The 23,918-nt window shown below is 34.0% G+C and overlaps 1 protein-coding gene across 3 annotated transcripts in view; it reads right to left on the bottom strand.

Moving 5' to 3' along the window:
• The window catches only part of CDK17 (cyclin dependent kinase 17), a 113,942-nt gene that overhangs the window by 4,683 nt on the left and 85,341 nt on the right, over positions 1-23,918 (bottom strand). For all 3 annotated transcript variants that reach the window (XM_034987792.1, XM_034987791.1, XM_034987790.1), the window contains 11 exons: positions 23,674-23,799; positions 14,646-14,702; positions 13,493-13,607; positions 12,691-12,785; positions 12,382-12,444; positions 11,253-11,376; positions 6,740-6,860; positions 4,143-4,240; positions 3,374-3,479; positions 1,427-1,469; positions 344-434 (listed from right to left, as the gene is read on the bottom strand). In XM_034987792.1, the coding sequence (XP_034843683.1) occupies positions 344-434; positions 1,427-1,469; positions 3,374-3,479; positions 4,143-4,240; positions 6,740-6,860; positions 11,253-11,376; positions 12,382-12,444; positions 12,691-12,785; positions 13,493-13,607; positions 14,646-14,702; positions 23,674-23,799 (1,039 nt within the window). The remainder of the gene's footprint in view (positions 1-343; positions 435-1,426; positions 1,470-3,373; positions 3,480-4,142; positions 4,241-6,739; positions 6,861-11,252; positions 11,377-12,381; positions 12,445-12,690; positions 12,786-13,492; positions 13,608-14,645; positions 14,703-23,673; positions 23,800-23,918) is intronic.

The raw sequence follows: 23,918 nt of genomic DNA, 5'->3' as shown, positions 1-23,918 counted from the left end.
AAAAGACTAAAATTTTATGCTTAAAAACCAACAACGGGGCGCCTGGGTGGCTCAGTCGTGAGGCATCTGCCTTCGGCTCAGGTCATAATCCCGGGGTCCTGGGATCGACGCCATGTCGGGCTCCCTGCTTCGTGGAGAGCCTGCTTCTCCCTCTCCCACTCCCCCTGCATGTGTTCCCTCTCTTGCTGTGTCTCTCTCTGTCAAATAAATAAATAAAATCTAAAAAAAAAAACAAAAACAAACCAACAACAATCTCTTCCTAAACCCCTAATTCACCCCAGTCTCCAATACTGGACAAATGAAAATGGGGGGGGGGTAAGGAGGACTTTAGAATTTCTCTTACTTTCAGGTAAAGTATGTATTCTTGGTCCCAAACTTCGAAAGTATACATGTTTCATGGCCTCTTCTGCTGAAACCCTTTTCTTAGATTCGTACTGTGAAAAAGCAAAGAACTGCTTCATTAACTTTTTCTCTAAACATTATGAGGGGAGGCAGATTAGCATTTAGAGCTACTTTTATCTTATTTATAATACAATGACTGCTTTTTAAGACCCAATTTGGAGTACACCAGATATACTCAAATGTGAGTTACTACTGAGATTATATAGTAATGACTATATCTCAGTTCCAATTTCCAAGATGAAGTTGGATATTCTAAAAATTTAGATTCCCTGTATTTTCTGAAGTGATAAAAAAAATTAAAATATCTGACCTTTGGCGTTCCTTTTCCTCATGAACACCAAAGGATCACTGGAAATATATCCAATACTTTTATGACAGATATTATTAAATTACCTATTGGATACCCATTTCCCTTTTCTCCTTGAGATAATCTAGATTTGTTTAAGGGGCCCATGCTTCCAAATCCAGCGGATCAATCATGAATCATAACTGTTTTAAGTTTAGGCTAACTATGATAATCCTGCTCCCCAATTCCCAGCCTCTCTTACTTAAATTAATGTTCTGGCCAATGAGACTTAGGATGAAGCTTTGCAGGGGTTTCTGGAAAAGCCTTTGCTTTCCAGATTCAAGTGGGTGATTATGGCTGACACCCTTATCCTCTCTTCTTACTGCTTTGAATAGAAGATATAAATGGTATTTGTAGGTGCAGCAGCCTCTAAGGCTGTAAGTATAAAGAAAAGAAAAAGAACATAAGAGAATATGAACTGCAGAGAACATGGCCCTGACATAGTTGATCAATGCCAGAAGGTGACGACCTCAGAGTTCTAAGTCACAATGAGAGACCCATACACATTAAGAGAAACCATCATTATTTTTTTACTTACGCATATGCCTTAAGCATGCCAGATACTACAATAATCTTATTTAACTGTCATGACAAATACTTAAGCATGTTATTATTGATCCCATTCTACAGATGCAGAGAAACTGAGGCTTAGTGATTACAAAGTAAGATGTAACTTACCTGAAGAAACTTTGTTATTAACTCAATTCCCTCAGAGTCTAACCTAAAAACAACAAAAAACAAGTGGTAATTTATTCTTTTATCTTAGCTGACAGCAACTTTTCAAATAAAACTATTTCCCTAATGTTTTAACCTGCTAACTTCAAATGCTCTAAAATAGCCACTCCTGTTGCTTTCAAATAGACTCAAATCTGTTTTATCCGTAAAAACTTACCTTGCTACTTGTTTAAGAAGAAACTATAAAAAACTGGGCTTTGACTCAAATTTTCAATAATGAAGAACAAATTAGGTAATTAAAGAATTTTTTAAAATCACCATTTTGTCTCAAAGTAACCCTTATTATCACAAAAGCTGAAGTTACGTGTATCATTTTCATACTGTTCCACTACAGGCAAGATACAAAAGCACCATTTTCTTACTGTATAGGTGAAAATAAAGACAAGTAACTCCGAATGTATCACTGTGGTTCACAATAAACACAGATGACTCATTCAACATGTTTTTACAGGGTAGTCTATGGAGAACTGGGTACTAGAACCTATCAAGTTCAATGTAAATATGCCACAATGACATCATAAAACTTAATTAAAAATCAGGGCTACAAAATCAATGAGGTAATCAATAAAGATGATAATTATAGTGATGAAATCCATTTAGTAAGTAAGTAGAGGGTTTGGGGACTATTTTAATGGGACAATCTCTTGATCAGAAATCACAGGTTCTATTTTGCATGCCTTTCACTGGCAAAAAGTACAATTATGAATAAAGAAATATTTTCCCAAGTGCTCTTAGTGGGTATGTGGATGCTGTAGCCTAGACATTCTCCAGACTAATCCTTTGTAGTTTGCCATTCTGACAAATATCCAGAGCTCCTTGGGCACAAACAAACTAGGGGCTAAGGTCATGGAGAACCTGCTTTAAAGAAGAGATTCAACCTTCTGCACTGGACACTACAATAGTAAGCAACATATAAATGACAAAAATAGGATTTATGCTATTTAGAAGGAAGAGATACACACAAAAAGCCCTGCACATAGTATTATTCTGCCTAAGAAAGTCTACTTAGAATGTTATCAGTTGCTATGGTAACAATAAGAACATCAATTCACATAAATACTTTAAAAATATTTTTGGTACCAGAACTGTTTTTTCTACTCTCTCTAGCTTGAGAATAAATGGAACTAGAGCCAAGTGTGTTACGTCATGAGCAATGTGAATGTCTTTTGATTAAAAGACATTGACCTTATTTGGTATCTGAGTGTACTCTATTTTTTTAAAGGAAACATGAAAAACACAGTCAAAGGGGTTAGTCTTTGTTACTTACTGAAAATGTAATAATTCCATAAGTAGAAATGTTCTGACTGAAATTTTAATGGGGGTTTTAAATGGATCTGGGGGTAGATCTGAGAAACGTTAATGAAATGACCAACATTTAGGATATGAGGGGTCAGAAAGAGTTTACATTCTTCAAATACAAATCATGTCATTAACATTGGCCAAATACTGATGGGTCATCTTGGGTCAGAGTCAAGATTTTACTTATAACACTTAGGTTTTTGTAAGTAAATACAGAATAATTTCATAGGAAGCAAAACAAAAATTTTATCACGGTCTTCATGGTACTGATTACGGCATTAACCAATGTCTTCTTTCTGAGAGAGGGAACAATCTACATAAACTCTAGAATTCTAATATGGATGTTCTATATTCATTTTATTTATAGCTCGGTTCTATGATTTACGTATCTTGGTCTCGGAGTTATAAAATTAATCTGACAAAAGGAAGAAAGAAATTCATTCAGATTCAAATCAGATCCTAAAATATTTAAGAACTCTGTATGTGTATTAATATTTTTCCCTGAATCCTTACTGCAGCTAATGCTTCAAGAGACTGGAAAGAATCATGTGGGTTTTCCCCCTTTAACTTAAAGAAAAAGAAAAAAAATACCTGGGTGCATGGTTAATGAGAGGCTGTGGTTTGTATTTTGGAAAGTTGTAGTTCTTGAACTCATCATTTGAAGAAACACCTGGCCAAGTTTCCTGAGATGGTGTTCCTGAATTTAAAAAAAATTTTTTTTATTTGTAAACATATAAAAACTTATATATACACAAATATATATAAATAAGGAGAACTAAAAGTGTCTTAAAGAACAATTTACATTTAGTAGCTGATTTTACTATTTCAACTGAAAGCAAAATGACAGAAATAGTAAACACATACTGACTTTTTTTGGGATTATGCAATGATGCCATAAAAATGCCATAATGCCTAACTGATACCTAACCTAGAAATATTTCCTAATAATATGCTAAAGGTCAATTTTCAACAATATTTCTCTTCTCTGTTCTTGCATACAATTTTTAATGCAAAGGCAGAACTTAGTAAATGAAAAAGAGAAGTTATATAGAAGGCTCTATCTTTGTAATTATGCTGATTATAATTCTTTTCTTTGTAATCAGGTTTTTTTGTTTTTTTTTTTTAAGATTTTATTTTTAAGTAGTCTCTACACCCAACATGGGGCTCGAACTCACAACCCATAGATTATGAGTCACCATGCTCCACTGACAGGGCCAGCCAGGTGCCCCAACTAATTATAATTCTTATAACAGCTATCTTAGTCTTAGTACCAAATTTTTAAATATATATTTTTAAATATATAGTCTTATCTAGCTAGTCACAATTGCAGGAAACAAATTGCTGGGAAAATATTTGTTACCTAGCAGTCGGAAAATCAAGTGCAATTCATCTTCCACAGTTGATCCTGGAAACAGAGGTCTTCCAGAAGCCATTTCAAAGAAAATGCAACCAACACCCCTTTAAGATACATCATAAAAAAATGATGAGCAATCCATTTACATATTATGAAGGACAATTATCTTTTCCTTAAGATTGCCTTTGGAGATGGAGAATTTTGTATCAGTCAGCTAGAAAACCTCCTACAGAGATTTTTTTCAGCTCCAACTAAGCTAATTTGTCAATATGTATCCTATTTGTCTCTACTTCCATGTTGCTAGATCCACTCCTCCATCTCCCCTCCTCTGCCCTGCCTTAAAATGTCCAGCTCTCCTCTGTATGACCCTTGAAGAAAAACATACCAATAGCTAATAGTGATTTAATGCCTATTACATCTTAGTGGGTAGCAGGGATAGGGAGAAGCAAATGATTCAAGATACTTTTATGCAGGAAGCAGAGATAGAACACATAGGTGCAAGATGGTGACTGTGTATGAGAAGGAAAAGAAATGTATGGGGATTCAGTGAATAAATACTATCTTCTAGAATCTGTGTCAATACCCTTAAGACACAGTCCCTTCTGTTAAAGGGCTCACAATCTAACCACTGTATGTAAAATTTTACATATTAAAATGGTATACAAAAAGTTACAATGATGGAGCCACTATGGAAAACAGTATGGTTGTCCCTCAAAATAATTTAAAATACAATTACCATATGATCCAGCAATTCTACTCCTAAGTATATACCCAAAAGAACTGAAAGTAGAGTCTCAAAAACATATTTGTCACCTACAGCCATAGCAGCATTACTCATAATAGCCAAAACGTAGAAACAACCCATATGTCCACCAACAAATGGATAAACAAAATGTAGCATACATATACAATGATTGTTCAGTCTTAAAGATGAATGCAATTCTGACTATATCTCTACAACATGGATGAAACTTGAAGACATTTATGCTATGTGAAATAAACCAGTCACAAAAGGACAAATACTAGATCATTCTACCCATACGAGGTGCTTAGAAATGTCAAATTCACAGAGATGGAAAGTAGAATGGTAGCTGCCAGTGGCTGGAGGGAGGAAGAAATGGGGAGTTGTCTAATGGGTATGGAGTCTCAGTTCTGCAAGATGAAAAAAGTTCTGGAGCGTTAAGGTTGCACAACAATGTGAATACTTAATGCCAAAGAACTGTACAACTAAAATGGGTTAAAATGGTAAGTTTTATATTATGTATATTTTACCACAATTTAAAAAATAAGTTTAAAAAATGTTATACAAAATTATATATAATTGTTCAATGCAAGACAACAGGAGGAAGCGTATGACTTATCATTGCATTATATAGTCAATAAATGCAACCACATTTCAGAGGAAGGTTATTTGTCACTGGATGCTAGATTGTATTCAGAAAGGATTTATGAAAAGCTCTGTTTTGAAAGTTCCTAGGCACAGAGACGCATAGTAGACATTCCAGATGTGTGGACTAGTATGAACACAAGTGCAAAGGTAGGAAAGCCCAGGTTATTTCTGAGATATGGTGAGTAACCACTTGGCTAAAAGGGAATATTTATATAGAGGAACAGTCTAATATAAGTTGGAAAAGATAGTTCAGAGACGTTTTATGGAGATCATTAAGTATCAGATTGATGAATTATATCTTACTCAATAGGTAATGAATGGGGAAGCAACAGAGGTATTTGAGTAAACGAATGTCATGATCAGAGTGGGATATGAGGAAGATGGCTACAATATTTTTTTATTCTTAGACTAAGGCCAAGTGGATTTTTATGAATATTAAATGATGATAAGAATAATTTTATTTTAGGGACGCCTGGGTGGCTCAGTCGGTTAAGCGTCTGCCTTCGGCTCAGGTCCTGATCCCAGGGTCCTGGGATCGAGTCCCGCATCGGGCTCCCTGCTCTGCGGGGAGCCTGCTTCTCCCTCTGCCTCTGTCTCTCTGTCTCTCATGAATAAATAAATAAAATCTTAAAAAAAAAAAAAAAAAGAATAATTTTATTTTAAACTATGATGTACTAAACATTCTTCTAAATGCTTTGTATGTATTAGGCTCACTTGGTATTAACATTATCCACAGAACAGCCTTTTAAAGTAGTTATTGTTACTATTCCCATTTCTTTAAATGAGGAAACTGAGGCAAGTCCAGTAATTTGAATAAGGTTATTATATAGTTATAAGTGGCAGAACTGGTAAACCTAAGTGATCTTACTCATGTGTCAAAACTTTTAATTATTGCTTATATTGTTGCTCTTTATTTTTTTTTTAAAGATTTTATTTATTTATTTGACAGAGAGAGGGAACACAAGCAGGGGGAGTGGGAGAAGGAGAAGCAGGCTTCCCGCTGAGCAGACAGCCCGATGTGGGGCTCGATCCCAGGACCCTGGGATCATGACCTGAGCTGAAGGCAGATGCTTAACAACCGAGCCACCCAGGCGCCCCTATTGTCGCTCTTTAAAGTATTATCTCCTTAAAAGTCAAATATCTCTCAGTGTGCTGTGTGAACAGCTACATTCTTTCAAAATTATAAATGGCAATAACATTTGCATGTATTTACCACATGTCAATCTGTGTCGAGTACTCTGAAGAACCGAGAAGCACATCAGGTGGCCGGTACCACAGTGTGACGACTTCATTGGAGTAGGTCTTCGTGGGAACTGACTTGGCTCTGGCTAGCCCTTCATAGGGAAAAGAAAACAATTAAGAAATGTCTATAAAGGATTTCCCAACCCTTATCTTCACCATGACTTCAGTCACAAGTTTTTTTTTTATGTCTGAGACAGCTACTGTCTAGTTTCCTGAAGTTTAAAAAATCAGTTTTATGAATTTTTTTTGAGTGTGCGTGGTGGTCTTGGGTAAGCAAATCTTTATGTAATTAAATAGTAACAATTCCACAATCAGAGACTATGTTTATTTTTATGCATGTGAATGCACCTGATACAGTGTCTGGGTTAATCTAAACTTAAGATACTTGCTTTCAATGAATCATGGTGCCAAAATTATTTCCAAGTGGAACTTAAATTAATGCTAAATAGGCCAATGAGACAGAGAGTTTTACTTCTTATAGCTATAGGCTTGTTACCTTTTTTAACCTGATTCCAACTTTCATTTGCTATACCAATCTTAGTTTTCTTAGACTAAATTACACTGCTATTGTGTACTTTAAGTTTGAAGTCATATTTAAGGATAATTTTAAATAAACCGGACCATGCTGCCTTTGGCTATTATTAATGTAAATGATGAAAACCCTGTGCCATTTCTTTGCCAATTTAAAATGGAATTCACTGGTTATCCAGAAATAAAGGCAAGAGTTACAACTTCATCTCTTTAGCCACTGGCATGAGAGTTGTTTTTACTATCTCTAAGCCTCCAAACTCTGATCACTTGAAGAAGCAACTCTAAAAGATACCTGAAGAAATATAAATTTATTCTAACATGTAGTTTATTTCAAATAACAAGGAATAGTTCATTTTTAGGCTGTGATTTGTTATGTATAACTTTATATATTTGATTAAAATATTAAATATGAAAAATGTCATAAAAGGATAATTCAATCCTTTATTAAACTGGATAAAAGCACTCAAAACCAGAACTTTAAATAGTTAGGCAGCACTCACATTATTTTTGTTTAGTATAAACAAAAAGCTAAACGGTATAACTGGAACAATGTTGACACTAGCTTATTTATAATTACAAGTCTTACTCTACCAACCCAACTTGATAAAATAAGTTCAACAAATTATTTTCCTACCAACTTTGGTAATTAGCAAGATGTGGACAGCTTTCTAGTATCTCTTCCTGATATTAATAGTGGGTTATGTGGGAACAAAAGACAGGGCCACAAGTTTGCTTATTCTATAACCTATAAGCATAGCATCAAAGCAACTGCAAGTTACAGTTTCCTCAGTACCTTACTCTCCTGCTCCTGAGAGAATTCTGAAATAGGGTGCCTGTTCAAACAGACTCCTGGTTCACAATTAGTATTTCAGTATTGGTATGAAAAGAAATAATCTCTTTTTTTTTTTTTAAAGATTTTATTTATTTGATGGAGAGAGAATGAGAGAGAGAGCACATGAGAGGGGGGAGGGTCAGAGGGAGAAGCAGACTCCCTGCCGAGCAGGGAGCCCGATGCAGGACTCGATCCTGGGACTCCAGGATCATGACCTGAGCCGAAGGCAGTCGCTTAACCAACTGAGCCACCCAGGCGCCCAGAAATAATCTCTTTTAAACCAAATTAATTGTGATATGGTATAATTATAGAAGCCATTTTCTATTATTAATGAAAATGTTTGGGGGCGCCTGGGTGGCTCAGTCGTTAAGCGTCTGCCTTCGGCTCAGGTCATGATCCCAGAGTCCTGGGATCGAGCCCCGCATCGGGCTCCCTGCTCCGCGGGAAGCCTGCTTCTCCCTCTCCCCCTCCCCCTGCTTGTGTTCCCTCTCTCGCTGTGTCTCTCTCTGTCAAATAAATAAATAAAATCTTTAAAAAAAAAAAAAGAAAATGTTTGTCTATATTAGTACTTCCCTAGATCTGAATTTCATCAATCACAGGAAAAAGGAGAGAATTTTCAAGATCAATTTACAATAAAATACTCAAAGTTATATGACCCTCCTTTACTTGCAGTCCTTAAGTATATTTACTACACAACCAATAAAAAATAAATAACTAAAAGCAGAGACAAAACTGATTGTACTATCTCATGGAATAATCAGAATTTCTTGTTGGCCTGTGAAAAGATAAATTCGCTTGGCTTGTTTTGTTAGAAGCAAAATTTAAAGCACTCACAGCATTTCCCCCCAAAAGTAAATTTTTCATTTCTAATAGCCAAGCAGGGTTCCTCTATCACTGCTATTCATTTTAGGATTAACGACTAAGGACCAGTAAATGCAGCTCAGCAAAACAAAACAAAACAAAACAACAACAACAACAAAAACCAAAAGAGAGAGAAAATAACAATTATAAGGAAAGTAACAACATAAACTGTGCCCAACAGACTGTATAATGTACATGAGCATATGCAAATAACTCATAAGTTTAAACACATGTGACCTATACCCGTTTCCTTTTTTTAAGGAAGGAACAATACTAACCTACTTTCAAATAGTAAAGTTAAATGAGTAAAAGTATAGGAATTTCCTGAATAAACTCACCACTTAGTGAGTTTTTAATTATTAACAAAGCAATACTTGAAACACTTATATTTTCAAATTTAGTGCAATACTCCAAAAGTAAATATCACTTATGAAAAATGATGAAGTGCTAATTGTAAAAACTGCACTGGCTTTTTAAAACCACGTTCTATTAGAGTACTGAAACTCTCAAAATGTGGAATATTAAAAAAAAAAAAACCAAAAAAAAAACAAAGCTACTATACAAAGTTTCTTTAATGTAAAAAAATTTACTTCCTAGAAGCAAAAGGAACATGTAATCTCATTAAAATTGGGTTAGCTAAAGAGAGACAGATAAATAGCATTAATTAATTAGTTAATAAGCATATAAATACAAAGTCATGGTGGCAAGAATATTAAAGAACCACCTTTCAGTAGTGGCATTTAAACTCTTTAGTCTCAGGACCCCTTTTATCAAAATTTAAAATTACTGAGGACCCAAACAGCTTTTATTTATATTGACTGATATTTGCCATATTAGAAAAACTGAGAAAAATTTAAAACTTATTCATTAAAATCACCACTTATTATATATTAACATGAATTTTTATGAAAAAGATTTTTTCTAAAGGATAATAAAAATCAGTACAAATGGTCTTTATTCAAATTTTTGTAGTCTATTTTAAAAGAAGACTCTTAGATTCTCACAACTGCTTTTGCATTCAATCTGTTGTGATATGTTGCTTTGAAGTATAGGAAGAGAATGAGATCTCACATAGATACGAAGTTGGAAAGAGGAAGAGCAAACAGCCTTTTCTGAAAATTGTGCATATTCTTCTTTGACACTACATCAGATTTAATTTCTTAAACATTATGTGGTAACTGAAATTATATTAGTAAACTTCTCATACTCTTGTTACATTAAAATTCACTGGTCTATCTTGTACTTTAAGTGGATCTTTTACCCATGCATGATTCTGTAGTATCATGTAAGTACTAGTCATTTGGAAAATATTGATTCCCTAGGTTATACAGATATTCCAAATGCCTACAGATTTCTAAACATATAAAAAAAACCCATATTTGTTAATATCACCACTGATCTCACCAGTAAAGTCTTTTAAGTATGGAGAAAATATCGAGCTCAAAGCGGCAGATCCAAATTTCCAAAATTTAATTTTTGCTTGAAAACTCAAACCTCTCTTTTGGCAAGAAATACTTTCAGTTGTTTTCCTTGAAGTGATAGGCTCACTTATTTCCAAGAAAACGTGCGCCAAAATACCTAAGTCTGAGTACCCATAGTTGGTCCGTCATTTTTTTAAGTAAAAATGATGTTCTTGAAAAAAAGGGTTAATTCAGTTTGCATTCACATAAACACTATTCCTTGAGATAACCACAGTATTTCCATGTATAGCAAATGGGTTTTATACATACTTCTCATTTCATTACATAAAATACTAAAAAGACATGTACTTAAAGGTGGAGATTTAATAAAAATGAGTTAGTTTTACTACTTCATCAAATATCTTTTTATATGTAACTGACCCTTTTTCCCTCCAAGTGTATATAGTGGTGAAGAACACAATGACTACTAAGTACAATTTGTGCCACTGCCTTAATTTATATTAATGCACAAACCAGTAGCTTTACCGTTAGTGCTTCTGGACTATCACTGCAGGTATTAACACAGTGAAAAAGGCAAGTAACATTTAGTATAATTTTGATAAAATACACCTTTGGAGATGCCCTGAAAGGGTCTCAGGATGCTTAGGGGTCTAAAGACCACACCTGAGAACTGGTGCCTTTTGGCCTTCATGAACATAACTCACCCACCAAGGTTTTATCCAGTATCTTATTCCATGGGCTACAGAGAAAATTTCCAAACTCACATAAAAGCAATCACATAGTTGTTCTTATAACTGTAACCACCTGGAACTATTTATAAATATCTTACACATCCATACCAAAATCGGCTAGCTTTAATTCTCCTTTTTCATTAATGAGTAGGTTCTGTGGTTTCAAGTCTCGGTGCAACACCTTTCTTCTGTGGCAATACGCCAAACCACGGAGAATTTGGTACAGAAACAGCTACAGAAACAAATGAACAGAAATTAGTCTTACAAGTAATAAGACAATCCTTTGGTAAGCATGTTACGGTAAACAAAAAGCAACTGGCCTGGAAGAGTCAAAGAAAAAAAAAACCCGCATCCTTAAGTACAAAGCCTTTCCTGATATAGTTGTTCTCTGAATTTTACAATTTATTATTTTATTTGAAGCATCTACCTATTTTTCTAGTCTGACAATTTCTATGAAAATAAATATTAAAAATAAAGTGAAATGAAACTCTGCATAGTAATAGTCCATTTGTTACAGAAAATGATTTAAAATAAATATATCCTCATAAGCTCACAGGCCTACTAAGGCTTACAATCTGATTATGATATTCTGGCAAAACAACTAACCAACATCTACCCCCACCCGCCAAAAAAAACCTGATCTGGGACAGTGTTGTTAAAATAAGGCATTGGAACTGGTGGTTTTATAAAAATTCTGAGGTGTCAAAGAAAATGGTGCTGCATAGGCTCTGGCAAATTACGTGCTATAAAAATAACCTAAACCAGCTTCTATCACCCACCCTCTGGGTACTTTACTTTCTGCACCTCCTACTCAGCCTTCGAAATCTGCTATGATTCAGAAAAGGGAATTAGCACTATAGAGCTCTGAATGACTCTCTGAAAAAAGCAATTCCTATAAAGCTAATGGTACACTTTTTTGTACATTTTGGTAGAAAAGGGGATGTGGAACAGAGAAGGTCTTCAATTCTCTGGAGTTGACGAAAAAGAGCCTCAAGTACAGAGGATTCAAGAATGTATCTTCAGCTTACATGTAGGTGAAAAATAGAGCATTAGGACATTAAGAATAAGCCAAGGCAGGAAGCTGAACAACAGGCCTGAAGAAATTCTAAGCAGCAGTTTCCACACACTACACATTTATATGTTTTGAAAACTCTAAAATTACTATTTCTATATATTCCTGTTCCTTTTTATGTCTGAAAAATATAAGGGCTATTTAAAATGACACACTAAAACATACCTTTACATTGTGCATACTCATGATGTTTCCACAGTCATCCATGTACTGTTTTAGGTCTTTATCCTGAAAAAATACAGTACTTTACTATGTGATATGTGATACATACTTCTCAGAAGGCACGGGTGATTTACTTTTAACAGTATATAATTTTTAAAAGTTTTTTTTTTTCTTGGAGAAAAGATATTGAATGCACAACACATAATTTAATTAAATACCAATAACTAAACAGCAATGCCCTGGAGCTGTGAACTCAATTTCCTATGTTTCATTATAGCAAAAGTAAATACTGAATTTTCGTTAAATGCTTACCAGATACTCAAAAACCAGAGTCAAAGATTTATCTGTATGAACAATATCATGTAAGGTTACTATATTTGCATGTTTTAGATCCTTTAATAGTGAAACTGCAAAAAAGAAAAGAAAGTCAATTATTTAGTCTGTGGTAGCCAGACTATAAAAACCTGAAGTTTACCACATGAACTGAGTGTAAGATTCTCTTCAGTGTAAAACAAAAATTCACCAATCGGATCTGTAGTATAAATTTTAATAGAATCATTTTTTCTTTTATTTAATGGCTTTGGGCTTGTTTTTAATACTTAAAACTATTCCCAATGTTACAGTAATATTCTCCATAACATCATCTTCTGTTTTTTCTCAAATATTAACTTATTGAGACTTACAAGATTAATTTAGATATAGTTTAAGATACCATTTTTTTTCCTCCAAATTGGTCATGAGTTGCTTCAAGCCATTTTCTGGATAATCTAGCTTTAAAAAAAAATGGTATCATGGTATTTACATTCTGTATATATCAATTTATAGTTTGCTTTTCCCCATAGATAATATATAACATTTCCCAATGTCAAATATTTTTCCATGACAATAATTTTTAATGACTTCATAGTATCTCACTATAAACTATACAATAATTAATACTGTTAAATATTTTGACTTTAAAAATTAGTTTTAATGTCTAAATATATCTCCCAGTCCTCTATATCTAAGCTCTTTCCTACTTACAAAAAAAATGAATTCTTGTTATGCAGCTTTGGTTTTAAAACATTCTATATAAACTCTTTTATACATTCTGCTCACAAAGATCTAATTTTACCTTCTCTTATAGCTGTACAGGGTGCACCTTCTTCATGTTCCAACCGGATCTCTTTTAATGCCACCAAATTCTCTGTCAATTTACTTCTTCCTTTATATACTGTCGCATATGTACCCTATAAAATATATTTTTGAAAGACACATCAAAATATCCTAAGAGTCTATCTATAGCATCTCTACAATAAAGAGCCCTAACTAAATTCCTAATTTGTAAGCATATGTTAAAGTCCATTTTTGCAAGGAAAACTCTACAATGATTAGTCTCGGTTTTCTTATAGCTAAGAGGACTTTCAGTAGTACCATATGCAGAGCCTCCATATTCTTATAACCCTATGGAGTGCCTCAAAGTATGAAAACATAGAATATTTGATTTACTTTTTATACTTTTTATCAGATTAACAACTGGATCAGTAGCTTTAGAGTCAAAGGTACTTTACCTGCAATGGTATGTGGACTTTGAGGCAACTAAGTGAGCATATTAACTGAAAACTGAAAATGTAACTGACATAATGTTAAATCAGAAAAATTTTATCAGTTCTCAGACTTTTCAGAATTTGTGTACATTCACTCTCCTTTAAAGAACAAATACATTCTACAGGAGAGTTCTACCATTGCCAAGATAGCCCACAAATTCTCTTAAGCTTCCCTGTTAGCTAATTCCATTATTTTCTGGCTGGCCCTTTCTCACCCTGGAAGACAGACCACTTCAAAATTAGTCAGTACTCGTATCAAGTTCAAGAAAACCAAGGACTTCTCAGCCAAAAATTTCCTTAACCTTCAATGAGATGTGTCTTTATCTTTAGAGATAAAATTTTGATTTTTCGCAGGTTTGAACTCATTCAATTTCCCACATGATGGCCAGGAGGCTAATAGATGCCTATATTGTGTTACCAAGAAAGCACAATATTTTTTGCTTTAAAAGATTACAAGCTATAAAAAATACTCATTTCCTCTCAAATTGATAGCATAATTTCAAGAATTGAAGGTTTTCTTCCAACATTCTGTTGCCTTTTTGGTACAAGATATAATCTTTAGACAACAGTGTTTACATTTGTTTTCTAGGCTGGTAGAAACTGTGGACTAATTGTGGAGTTTGGATAATGAACAAGGAAAAAGAAAGGTGTTTTATATTTTTGAAATAAGTATCTGCTTACCTCTCCAAGCTTTTCCAATTTGATATAGGTTTCCATTTTTCCAAACCCAATTTCTGACTGAAAGCAAACAATAATAAATTTAGTATTCTTAAAATTTCAATCCATCTCTTCCTCAATTTCTTTTTTTTAATATTATTCTTTTTCTTTTTAAAGGAGTGCACTTTATTTTTATTATTTCTTTTAAGGTAAGCTCCATGCCCAACATGGGGCTTGAACTCCCGACCCCAAGATCAAGAGTCGCATGCTCTACCGACTGAGCCAACAGGTGCCCCTCTTCACCAATTTCTGAAACTTTCCTGCTCTAACGAGTGTCTTGAAATAGAAAAATCTGATTATAATTAAATTGTTGAACATCTGTCAAGTTTTAAAATTCACCCAATGTTGGAACATTCAAGGTTCTAAAACATCAAAGTTCACAATTAAAACTGCCAAACCATCTTTTTATATAGATTGGTTAACATTCTGCTAAGAAAAAATGTTTTACTTTAAGGCCCTGAGATTTTAAGATACCACAAGCATTTTAAGATACTAAAGAATTTTATAAAAGACAACTACATGATTTTCTTTCTAGCAAAACTGCAAAGTAAGTAATTTTCCTACATATTTTCCTTCACCAATTTTCGACTTCTCTAGGACGGCCTGCAAACAACAAAATACTACTTGCTTCAGGTTTTCTAACCAAAATGCAATGAAAAAGACAAGTGCAAGTCACACTCCATTACGGATCAGGAAACTAACACAGAAGTAGTAAGTCTAAATCTGACACCCCCACCCTTTCCCAAAAAGTCTTTAAAAGTAAGTTCTCAAAACCATTGCTTTTAAACCTGGAGCTTGTTTGCCTCACTTCTGTATGGAATCAATAAATGAGGTAGATGGAATACACCCAAATATGTAATGGAAACCTAATATTTAAAAACTAAAAACAAAAAGCCTCAAAAGATTTAAGAAAAAAAATACAGAGATGAAAACTTAGGGATTGAGAGAGCAGCAACAGAAAAAAGATAAACAACAGAGGAGTAAGAATCTTCTTAAAATTGCTCTCTCGTATTCCTTTGTAGATCGTGGAAAAGGCAATAATCTAAAGATTCACTTCTCACTGAGTGTGGTGCTCATGCCCTTAAATGAATAGCCAGTGAAAAGAAACAACGTTCTTTTATACATAATCTCAGCTCTCAAAGTTATATAAATAATACTGGATCCTAAAATACTATGTTTTAGTCCAACTGTGAAGGTTCAAATATGCAATTTTTCCAGAGGTGTTGAATAAAATAAAAACGGTACTTGACAATTTGACTTAACATCACTTACCATTTTGAACAGTTAAACTGCCCAAAGTTGAAAGGCCAAAAATAGCACAGGTCCCTCAAATAGACTGTTATCTTTTTTTAATTAAATTTTATTGTTTTTAGTAAAGCATAGTTGACATTTTTTATCCTTTTGTTATAATGATTTATATCCTCTTATAAGCCATGAGGAAAACTGTATGTCCAATAATACTTAATTCAACTTTGCTAAACTAATAAAAACTTTGCTCATAGGTGGTATTAATGGATGACTGCAAGAATTTTGGGAATCTTTAAAGTTTTTCTCACTATGTGGTATTTTCAAGCAATTTTATTTAAAAAATGTGATTTGGGAACTGTCACACACCATCCACCCATGTGCACTGTCTTATATGTGACTGAGAGATACTAAGTCCTTCCTATTATCAATAACTATGCAGAATAATAAGGTGAAACTACAGTAGGTAACACTTTCCAATTACAAATGGAGAAATGGAGTTTAACTTTAATACAGAAAATGTGGCAAATAGCCCACTATTTGGTACATGAGAACCTGATCCTGAATAATCTTAGTGTATGTATGTTTTATTTATAGCCTATTTAGATAGGATCTTAAATAACTACTTTGAAAAGACTGCCAGTGTCACATAGACTACAGTAGAATGTGTTTATTTTCTTATACCTATCTCTAGAATTCATTAAAATCACAAATATGGAACTACTACACTTCTGTCATGAATTTTAAGTCTTGTGTCATATCTTAAATGAAGGGAAAAAAAACTGTATTGATAGTAAATGGAAACTAATATAAACAAAACAACGAATGTCCTGAGAAAAATAAAAATATCACCTATAATAATGAGAACCACAAAGAAAAATACGACTGCAAGCTAGAAACTTTTTCTCATCAAGAGTTGGGAAATTTTCTTATTCATTCTTTTATCTTAAGTAAATAAATACTAGTACTCCTTTAAAACATCAAATATACTTTGGTCCAATAGTCCAGTGGCTATGACAAAAATGCTGATAATTTGCTTTAAAGAGTATGTAAGTGGACTACAAATTCACTGTAAAGATAAAAATGTTATACAGATTACCGTATCATATGAAGTATATAAGGAATAAACTAATGGATGATCAAATATTAATATAACAAAGTCAGTCTTCAGAGAATGACATTTAGTGAGATCATTAAAATATGCTGAAAGTCTACTTTTTATTTTATTTTTTTAAAGATTTTATTTATTTATTTGACAGAGAGACAGCGAGAGAGGGAACACAAGCAGGGAGAGCGGTAGAAGGAGAAGCAGGCCTCCCACTGAGCACGCAACCAACACGGGGCTTGATCCCAGGACCCTGGGATCATGACCTGAGCCGAATGCAGATCCTTAACGACTGAGCCACCCAGGCGCCCCGAAAGTCTGCTTTTCAAAAAGGTAAATACTGTACTATAATTATAAAGTTTCATTTAAATTTGAATAATCAATCTATAAGATAAAGAGCATTACTGAATTTCATCATGCAGTCAGGGAGAGAATTCAGACAAAAGGCATAGTTATACGAGTGAAATTATCTGCCAGAATAAAGTGTAACCACCTCATTTAATAATTTCCAGCCTTAAGGCTTTAATAATTACATGTAAATATTACTTACTGAATCTTTAAATGAAATTTTTAGAAAATTTTGCTTGCATTTTTATCTGCTGAACATGACAAGATTAACAATAGATATAATGACTAGCTTGTTGACATGTTCTCCTACAGAAATTATTCAGAGGACAGAGGACAAAGTTCATTTATCCAACATTTACCAAGTACAATGCTAGGTACTAGGGATATAGTGAAGACGACAGAAATGATTCCTGCTTTTGTGAGTTCACAATCTAGACTGAGTTCCATCATTAGATTATTTTACAATAGTTTAAAAGTTTTATAAAAACAGAAATAGCTAAAGGAATCAAACAGTAAGCTTTATATTATATTTTATTTTTTAAAGATTTATTTATTTTAGGGGCACCTCGCTGGCTCAGTCATTAAGCGTCTGCCTTTAGCTCAGGTCATGATCCCAGGGTCCTGGGATCGAGCCCCACATCGGGCTCCCTGCTCAGCGGGAAGCCTGCTTCTCCTCTCCCACTCCCCCTGCTTGTGTTCCCTCTCTCGTTGCCTCTCTCCCTGTCAAATAAATAAATAAAATCTTAAAAAAAAAAAAAGATTTATTTTAGAGAGAGAGACAGAGTGCAAGCACAAGCAGGGGGAGGGGCCGAGGGAGAGGGAGAGAATCTCAAGCAGACTCCCAGCTGAGCACAGAGCTGAACTTTGGAGCTCAATCCCACAACCCTGAGATCATGATCTGAGATGAAATTAAGAGTCAGATGCTTAACCAACTGAGCCACCCAAGTGCCTCAACTTTATATTTTAATAAAATATAAAAATCTCCTTAATTCTACTTTCCAAACAAATGAAGATAGTTTTTTGTTATTTCACTGCTCCAAGAGAATACCTGGCTTTTTTGGCAGCCCCAATCAAATTCCTGTTCAGATGACTCTTATAGCATAAGCACATGAAAACTTTTAAAAAATGCAAAATAAATTATAATTTATAATAGCCTTTCTATAATTAAATGTAACCTGCATATGATATTGAGCACTATGGGAGATTTCTGGATTACTCTGGCTCTGCCAACACAATCACTGTATCATAGTTGTAAAGATTTTTTTCCCAAGTTTTTATTTAAATTCTGGTTAACATATAGTGTGATATTGGTTTTAGGAGAATTTAGTGATTCATCACTTACATGTAACACCCAGTGGTCATCACAAAAGTGCCCTCCTTAAGAGGTATTAACATGCTAGCAATGCAGTCTGAGCTTAAAAACAAATGAAGTATGTGCAGAAGTTCTATAGATGCCATACTAAAAGTGAATGCATATATAAGAAACACAGGGGACAAAGGGAGATTTTTTTCAAACATCCATTTCCCTCCTTGTGAGATCATGGAGTTACTGTTACTGTTAGAAATGTCCGGGGCAGAAAAGAGATTGAGAACCTTTATTCTATTTGCTAATTTTGTGTTCCAAAAATTATTGTTACCATCAGTATGATACGATCTTAATTCTGTACATAATATACCAAAGGTAAATTAAATTGTGAGTGGACTTTGAGCCTCACTTCCACACTCCATGATATATTTACTATTTCTAAGAGAAATCAGGACTTGATACACTACTTTTTCACCTACTCATAGAAATAAAAAAGGACTACATATGATATATATTGCTCAAGCCATGAATGAGGAATCCAACTCATTGTTAGGAACAAGCAGATTCTGTAAATGTGTAAAACCTATAATTTCAATATAATGAGGCAAATTTTCATATACAGACTCTCAATCTACTAGAGCTGCACTTAACAGTCACAAAAATGCCACTGGGCATGCCATCATTCTAAGTGAATCAATGTTCTAATGAATCTTGATTATTGGCATGTGGGCTTTCCACTAATCTAATATGTAATTAAATATGTTAAGAGTTAGAACATCTCACTTCTAATCAACCATAATGAATATTAAACAGCCCTTCACCAATCCAATAACCAGTATCTTTAACATGAGATAAAACAACTAAATGTAATGTGGTGTCCTAGATGGGACCCTGGGACAAAAAAAGGACATTAGTAGAAAACTAGGGAAATCTGAATAAAGTGTGGAATAGTAGTAATACACAAAATACTGATTTCCTTAGTTGTAACACACTAAAGTAATGTAAAATGTTAATAATAGTAGTAACTGGGTATGTGTATGGGCTCTTTATGTTATCTTTTAAATTTTTCTGTAAATCTAAAACTATTCTAAAATGAAAATAGGAAGAATTTAGTCAAGTGAGGGAGACTGAATATATACGAGTGTACAGGATGACAAAAATATTCTAAAGCATCCTGAGGAGATGGGATAAGAAGAAAGACAATTCCTCAATATTAAAAGAAGTAAAGAGGGTGCCTGGGTGGCCCAATTGGTTAAGCGTCTGTCTTCGGCTCAGGTCACGATTCTGGTGTCCTGGGATCGAGTCCCGCACTGGGCTCCCTGATCCACGGGGAGTCTGCTCCCTTTGCCTCTCTCTGTCTCTCATGAATAAATAAATAAAATCTTAAAAAAAAAAAAAAAAGAAAAAGAAGGACGAAAGAGCAGAATGAGTATAGGTGTAGATGGATTTGCACATCTGTTATTCAAAAAATGAGGGGGTTTCTGGTTATGGCTTTTCTCTTCTTTATCATGTAGGAAAAGAGATCATCTGCGTATATTGAGAGGGGAAGGGTTAACCAGAGAAAAACAATATAGGGTAGCCAAGCAATTCTGAAGGTTCATTTTAGGCTGCTGCTGATGATCATAAATTTACAGAAGAACCAATTAGCCCTATTGTAGGTCTTTCTTCATCAGAAACTGTGATTTGTTTCTTAATTCCTACTCAAAGGATGTATGTTATTTTAACTACTCTATTTGTTATACATTGCTATTGAATATGCAAAAATATAAAGTTTTATACTTTTAGAAAGACAAGGTTAAAATTTTATATTTTATCTCAAAAATATATTTTATTTTTTTAGATAAAGAATATATTATCCAGGGGTGCCGGGGTGGCTCAGTTGGTTAAGCATCTGATTCTTAATTTTGGCTCAGGTCATGAATCAGGGTTGTGGGATCGTGCCCTGCGTTGGGCTCCATGCTCAGCATGGAGTCTGCTTGAGATTCTCTCCCTCTCCCTCTGCCCCTCCCCCCCATTTGTGTGGGCTAAAATAAATAAATCTTGGGGAAAAAAGGACTATATTATCCATGGAAACATGAGCTCTAACACATGTGAAGAATATATTTCTTCTCCCTTCTCCTTCCATCTATTCCCTAATCCTTCCCCTTCATACATAAACCTAGGGTAGTGAAAAATAATTTTCTAATATACTTCAAAAGACACCAAATGGTTTAGTTTAGCAAGGTAGATGAATAATGAAAAGGGTGCATTAGCAGAAACCAAAACACAGCTGGCATAATTAATCTGAAATCTATAAACCACTTTAGATCAAAAACCAAGGAAGATGAGTAGGAATACTCAACCACAATAAAAACTCCATCACTTAACATTCATTAGAGGGCACTGTTTTCCTTAATTTCACGTAGACTGAAAAAGCTCCTAAAGAACAGCTTTAAGAATTACGTGGTGATTAACTCATACCTTTAGTTCCAATCTGAACACTCAATAACTCCAAAATTTATCCTGAGTACTAATCTTTGATAAAAATCGATAGCCAAAGAACACTTTCAACCAGGTAATCAAATGGCAAAGCTATTTAAATAAAAATGTCTTAGGCAGTGATGCAAAACTATGACGATCATAAACCTGTATACCAAAATCCAGTTGGCACTATACTTTTATTATACACTGATGAATGTCAAATTAACATAACAATGTGCTCAGTTATATACAGCATAAGGTAATTTTATTCCTTAGAATATGTAACCCAACAGAAGTTTCTGGTGGATAAAAACATTCCATGATATAATATGTAAAAAGGAGAATAACAACTGCTAGCAATCCAGGAATCCTCATCAACTGCTCCTTCTTCAGACACAAAGTTCAGCTGAGTACCAGAGGTCCTGCCTATTTTATCTCTACATGACCCTGAGGATCTGGATTCTACTTCCCATTCCCACATGACTGCTGCATCATCCCTAATTTTGAATAAATTCCTAATCCATCTTCCTGCCTCTAGTCTTTCTCTCCTCCTACTTCATTTACACTTTTCCTGAAGCCACTGTTATGAAACAAAAATGTGATTACGTCAGTCCTTGTTTAAATCAATACCTCTGAGGTCCATTACATGGGATGAATGAAGTTCAGACTCCTTGCCTGGCCTGGTAGCCAAAGCTTTTTACAGTCTGGATTTATCCTATTCTTTCAAGCCCTATTCTTTAATCTTATTCCACATTTACCCTTCATATCAGTTATAATTTCCCCAACATACCTACATTCATACTTGTGGGTATTAGTACATCAAATTTTCTCTGCTTAGAACACCCTTCTACCCACTGTCAACCTGACAAGTTCCTACCCGTCCTTCTAGAGCCAGCTAAAGCACTATCTCCTCTGTAAGCCTGTGATATGCAAAGTCATTTTACTTGCTATCTCTTCTGTCGTCCCACAGCACTTTATATGTACCTCTACTATAGGACTATAACCATCCAAAAGAGATCCTTACATATACAATCACCTGAACTTATGTCAAAGGTGACACTGCAACAGGGAAAGCTGACCTTTCAATCAGCAGTGCTTAATGCAATTGCAAGGGTCAACTGGTGCATGCTAGAAGATATTTGCAAGACATGTAACTCACAGTTTCTTTATACAGAATTTATAAAGAATTTCCATAAATCAGTAAGAAAAAGGCAGAAAACCCAAAAGAAAAGAGACGACAGACTTAAGCAGTTAACTCACAAAAGAAGGTATACCTAAATGGCCAATAAGCATTAAAAAGGTGTTCAGCTTAGTCATCAGAAAAATGCAAATGAAACCACAATAAGGTAACATTACACACTCACCAGAAAAGTTAAAAATTTTTTTAAAAAGAGACAATATCAAAAACTGGCTAAGGAGAACAAACAGAACTGTCAAATACTGATGTGAGTGTAAATTGGTATGACCCACTTTGGAAACTCTTTTGACAGTGTTTAGGAAAGCTGAACATATGCACACAATCCGATCCAACAGTTCCACCCCTAGGTATGTACTCAACAGAAATGCTTACATATATTAACCAAAATACATGTACAAGAATGATGACAGAACCACTATTTTGTAATAAGCAAAAACTAAAAACAACCCAAACATTTAAATGTCCATCAACAGGAAACTGGATAAAGTACAGTATACAATGGAATACCATGCAACAGTAAGAACAAATTAACTATAACTATATGCAACAAACTAGATGAAACATGAGCATAACATTCAGCAAAAGAGGTCAGCCAAAAAAAGAATACATACTCTATTCTTCCATGCATATTGTATAATATAAACCTGAATACACATTTTTATATTTGTATAAAATGTATATTAATAATTTATATAATCATAATTCAAGTTCAAAAGTTTAAATATGAATAATTAGAAATAACAAAAGCATTTTTAAAATAAGAATGTGAATGTAAATGAAGATTTTAAAAAGTCTTTTGAGATATTAAAATATACTACAAGCATTATATAACCAAAACAATGGGAAACATAGATAAATCTAATCTTTAGCATTAGAAAGCAGGGATGTGGCTACAGTTGAGGAAGTGGAGTAGAAAGTGAACAGAGAGGGTGGCAGGAAGGGGATTTTGGGGTTTCAGGCATTTTCTTTTATTGATTTGGGTACTGGTTACACAGGTATGTTAACTTTGCAAAAAATACACTGAGCTATACCACAATGGTTTATGTACTTTTCTGTATCCGTAGTATATATTTACATATTTAATACATATTCTATACTTCTAGCATATATCAATAAAATTTTTCCAAAAAATAAAACAGAATATAGCTTAAATTGTATTCCAACATGCATCTTTAAACCCTTAAGAAGTGGAAAACAATAAAATCCTAAGAGCAATGTAAAAAATTTAGTTATTAAAAAAGCAAATATAAAAATTAATGTGAAATGTTTACACCCAGAAAATCCAAACAAACAGATTTGATGGCATAGACAGAGGAGACTGAAAACTTACTAAAGAAGCTCTACGAGACCTTCGGCTCATTGGTTGATCAAATGGTGGACTGTTTATCTGCAATTTTTCAAGATATCCATCAGGTATTCTGATATCTGCAGGCAGTGATAACCGCTTATTTAAATCCTTTATTTAAAAAAAGGGAAAAAAAGGTATTTGTAGGTAATCACAAATAGAAGAGACAAGAGCATTTCATTTTTGAATTCATGGGCTCTACTATATTATTTATTAATGATAAATAGCTG

The sequence above is a fragment of the Mirounga leonina genome, unplaced genomic scaffold, assembly GCF_011800145.1.
Source record: "Mirounga leonina isolate KUSES-001 unplaced genomic scaffold, KU_Mleo_1.0 Mir_418, whole genome shotgun sequence".
In the NCBI taxonomy this organism is placed as follows: Eukaryota; Metazoa; Chordata; class Mammalia; order Carnivora; family Phocidae; genus Mirounga; species Mirounga leonina.
This window is presented reverse-complemented; position numbering and strand designations above follow the sequence as displayed.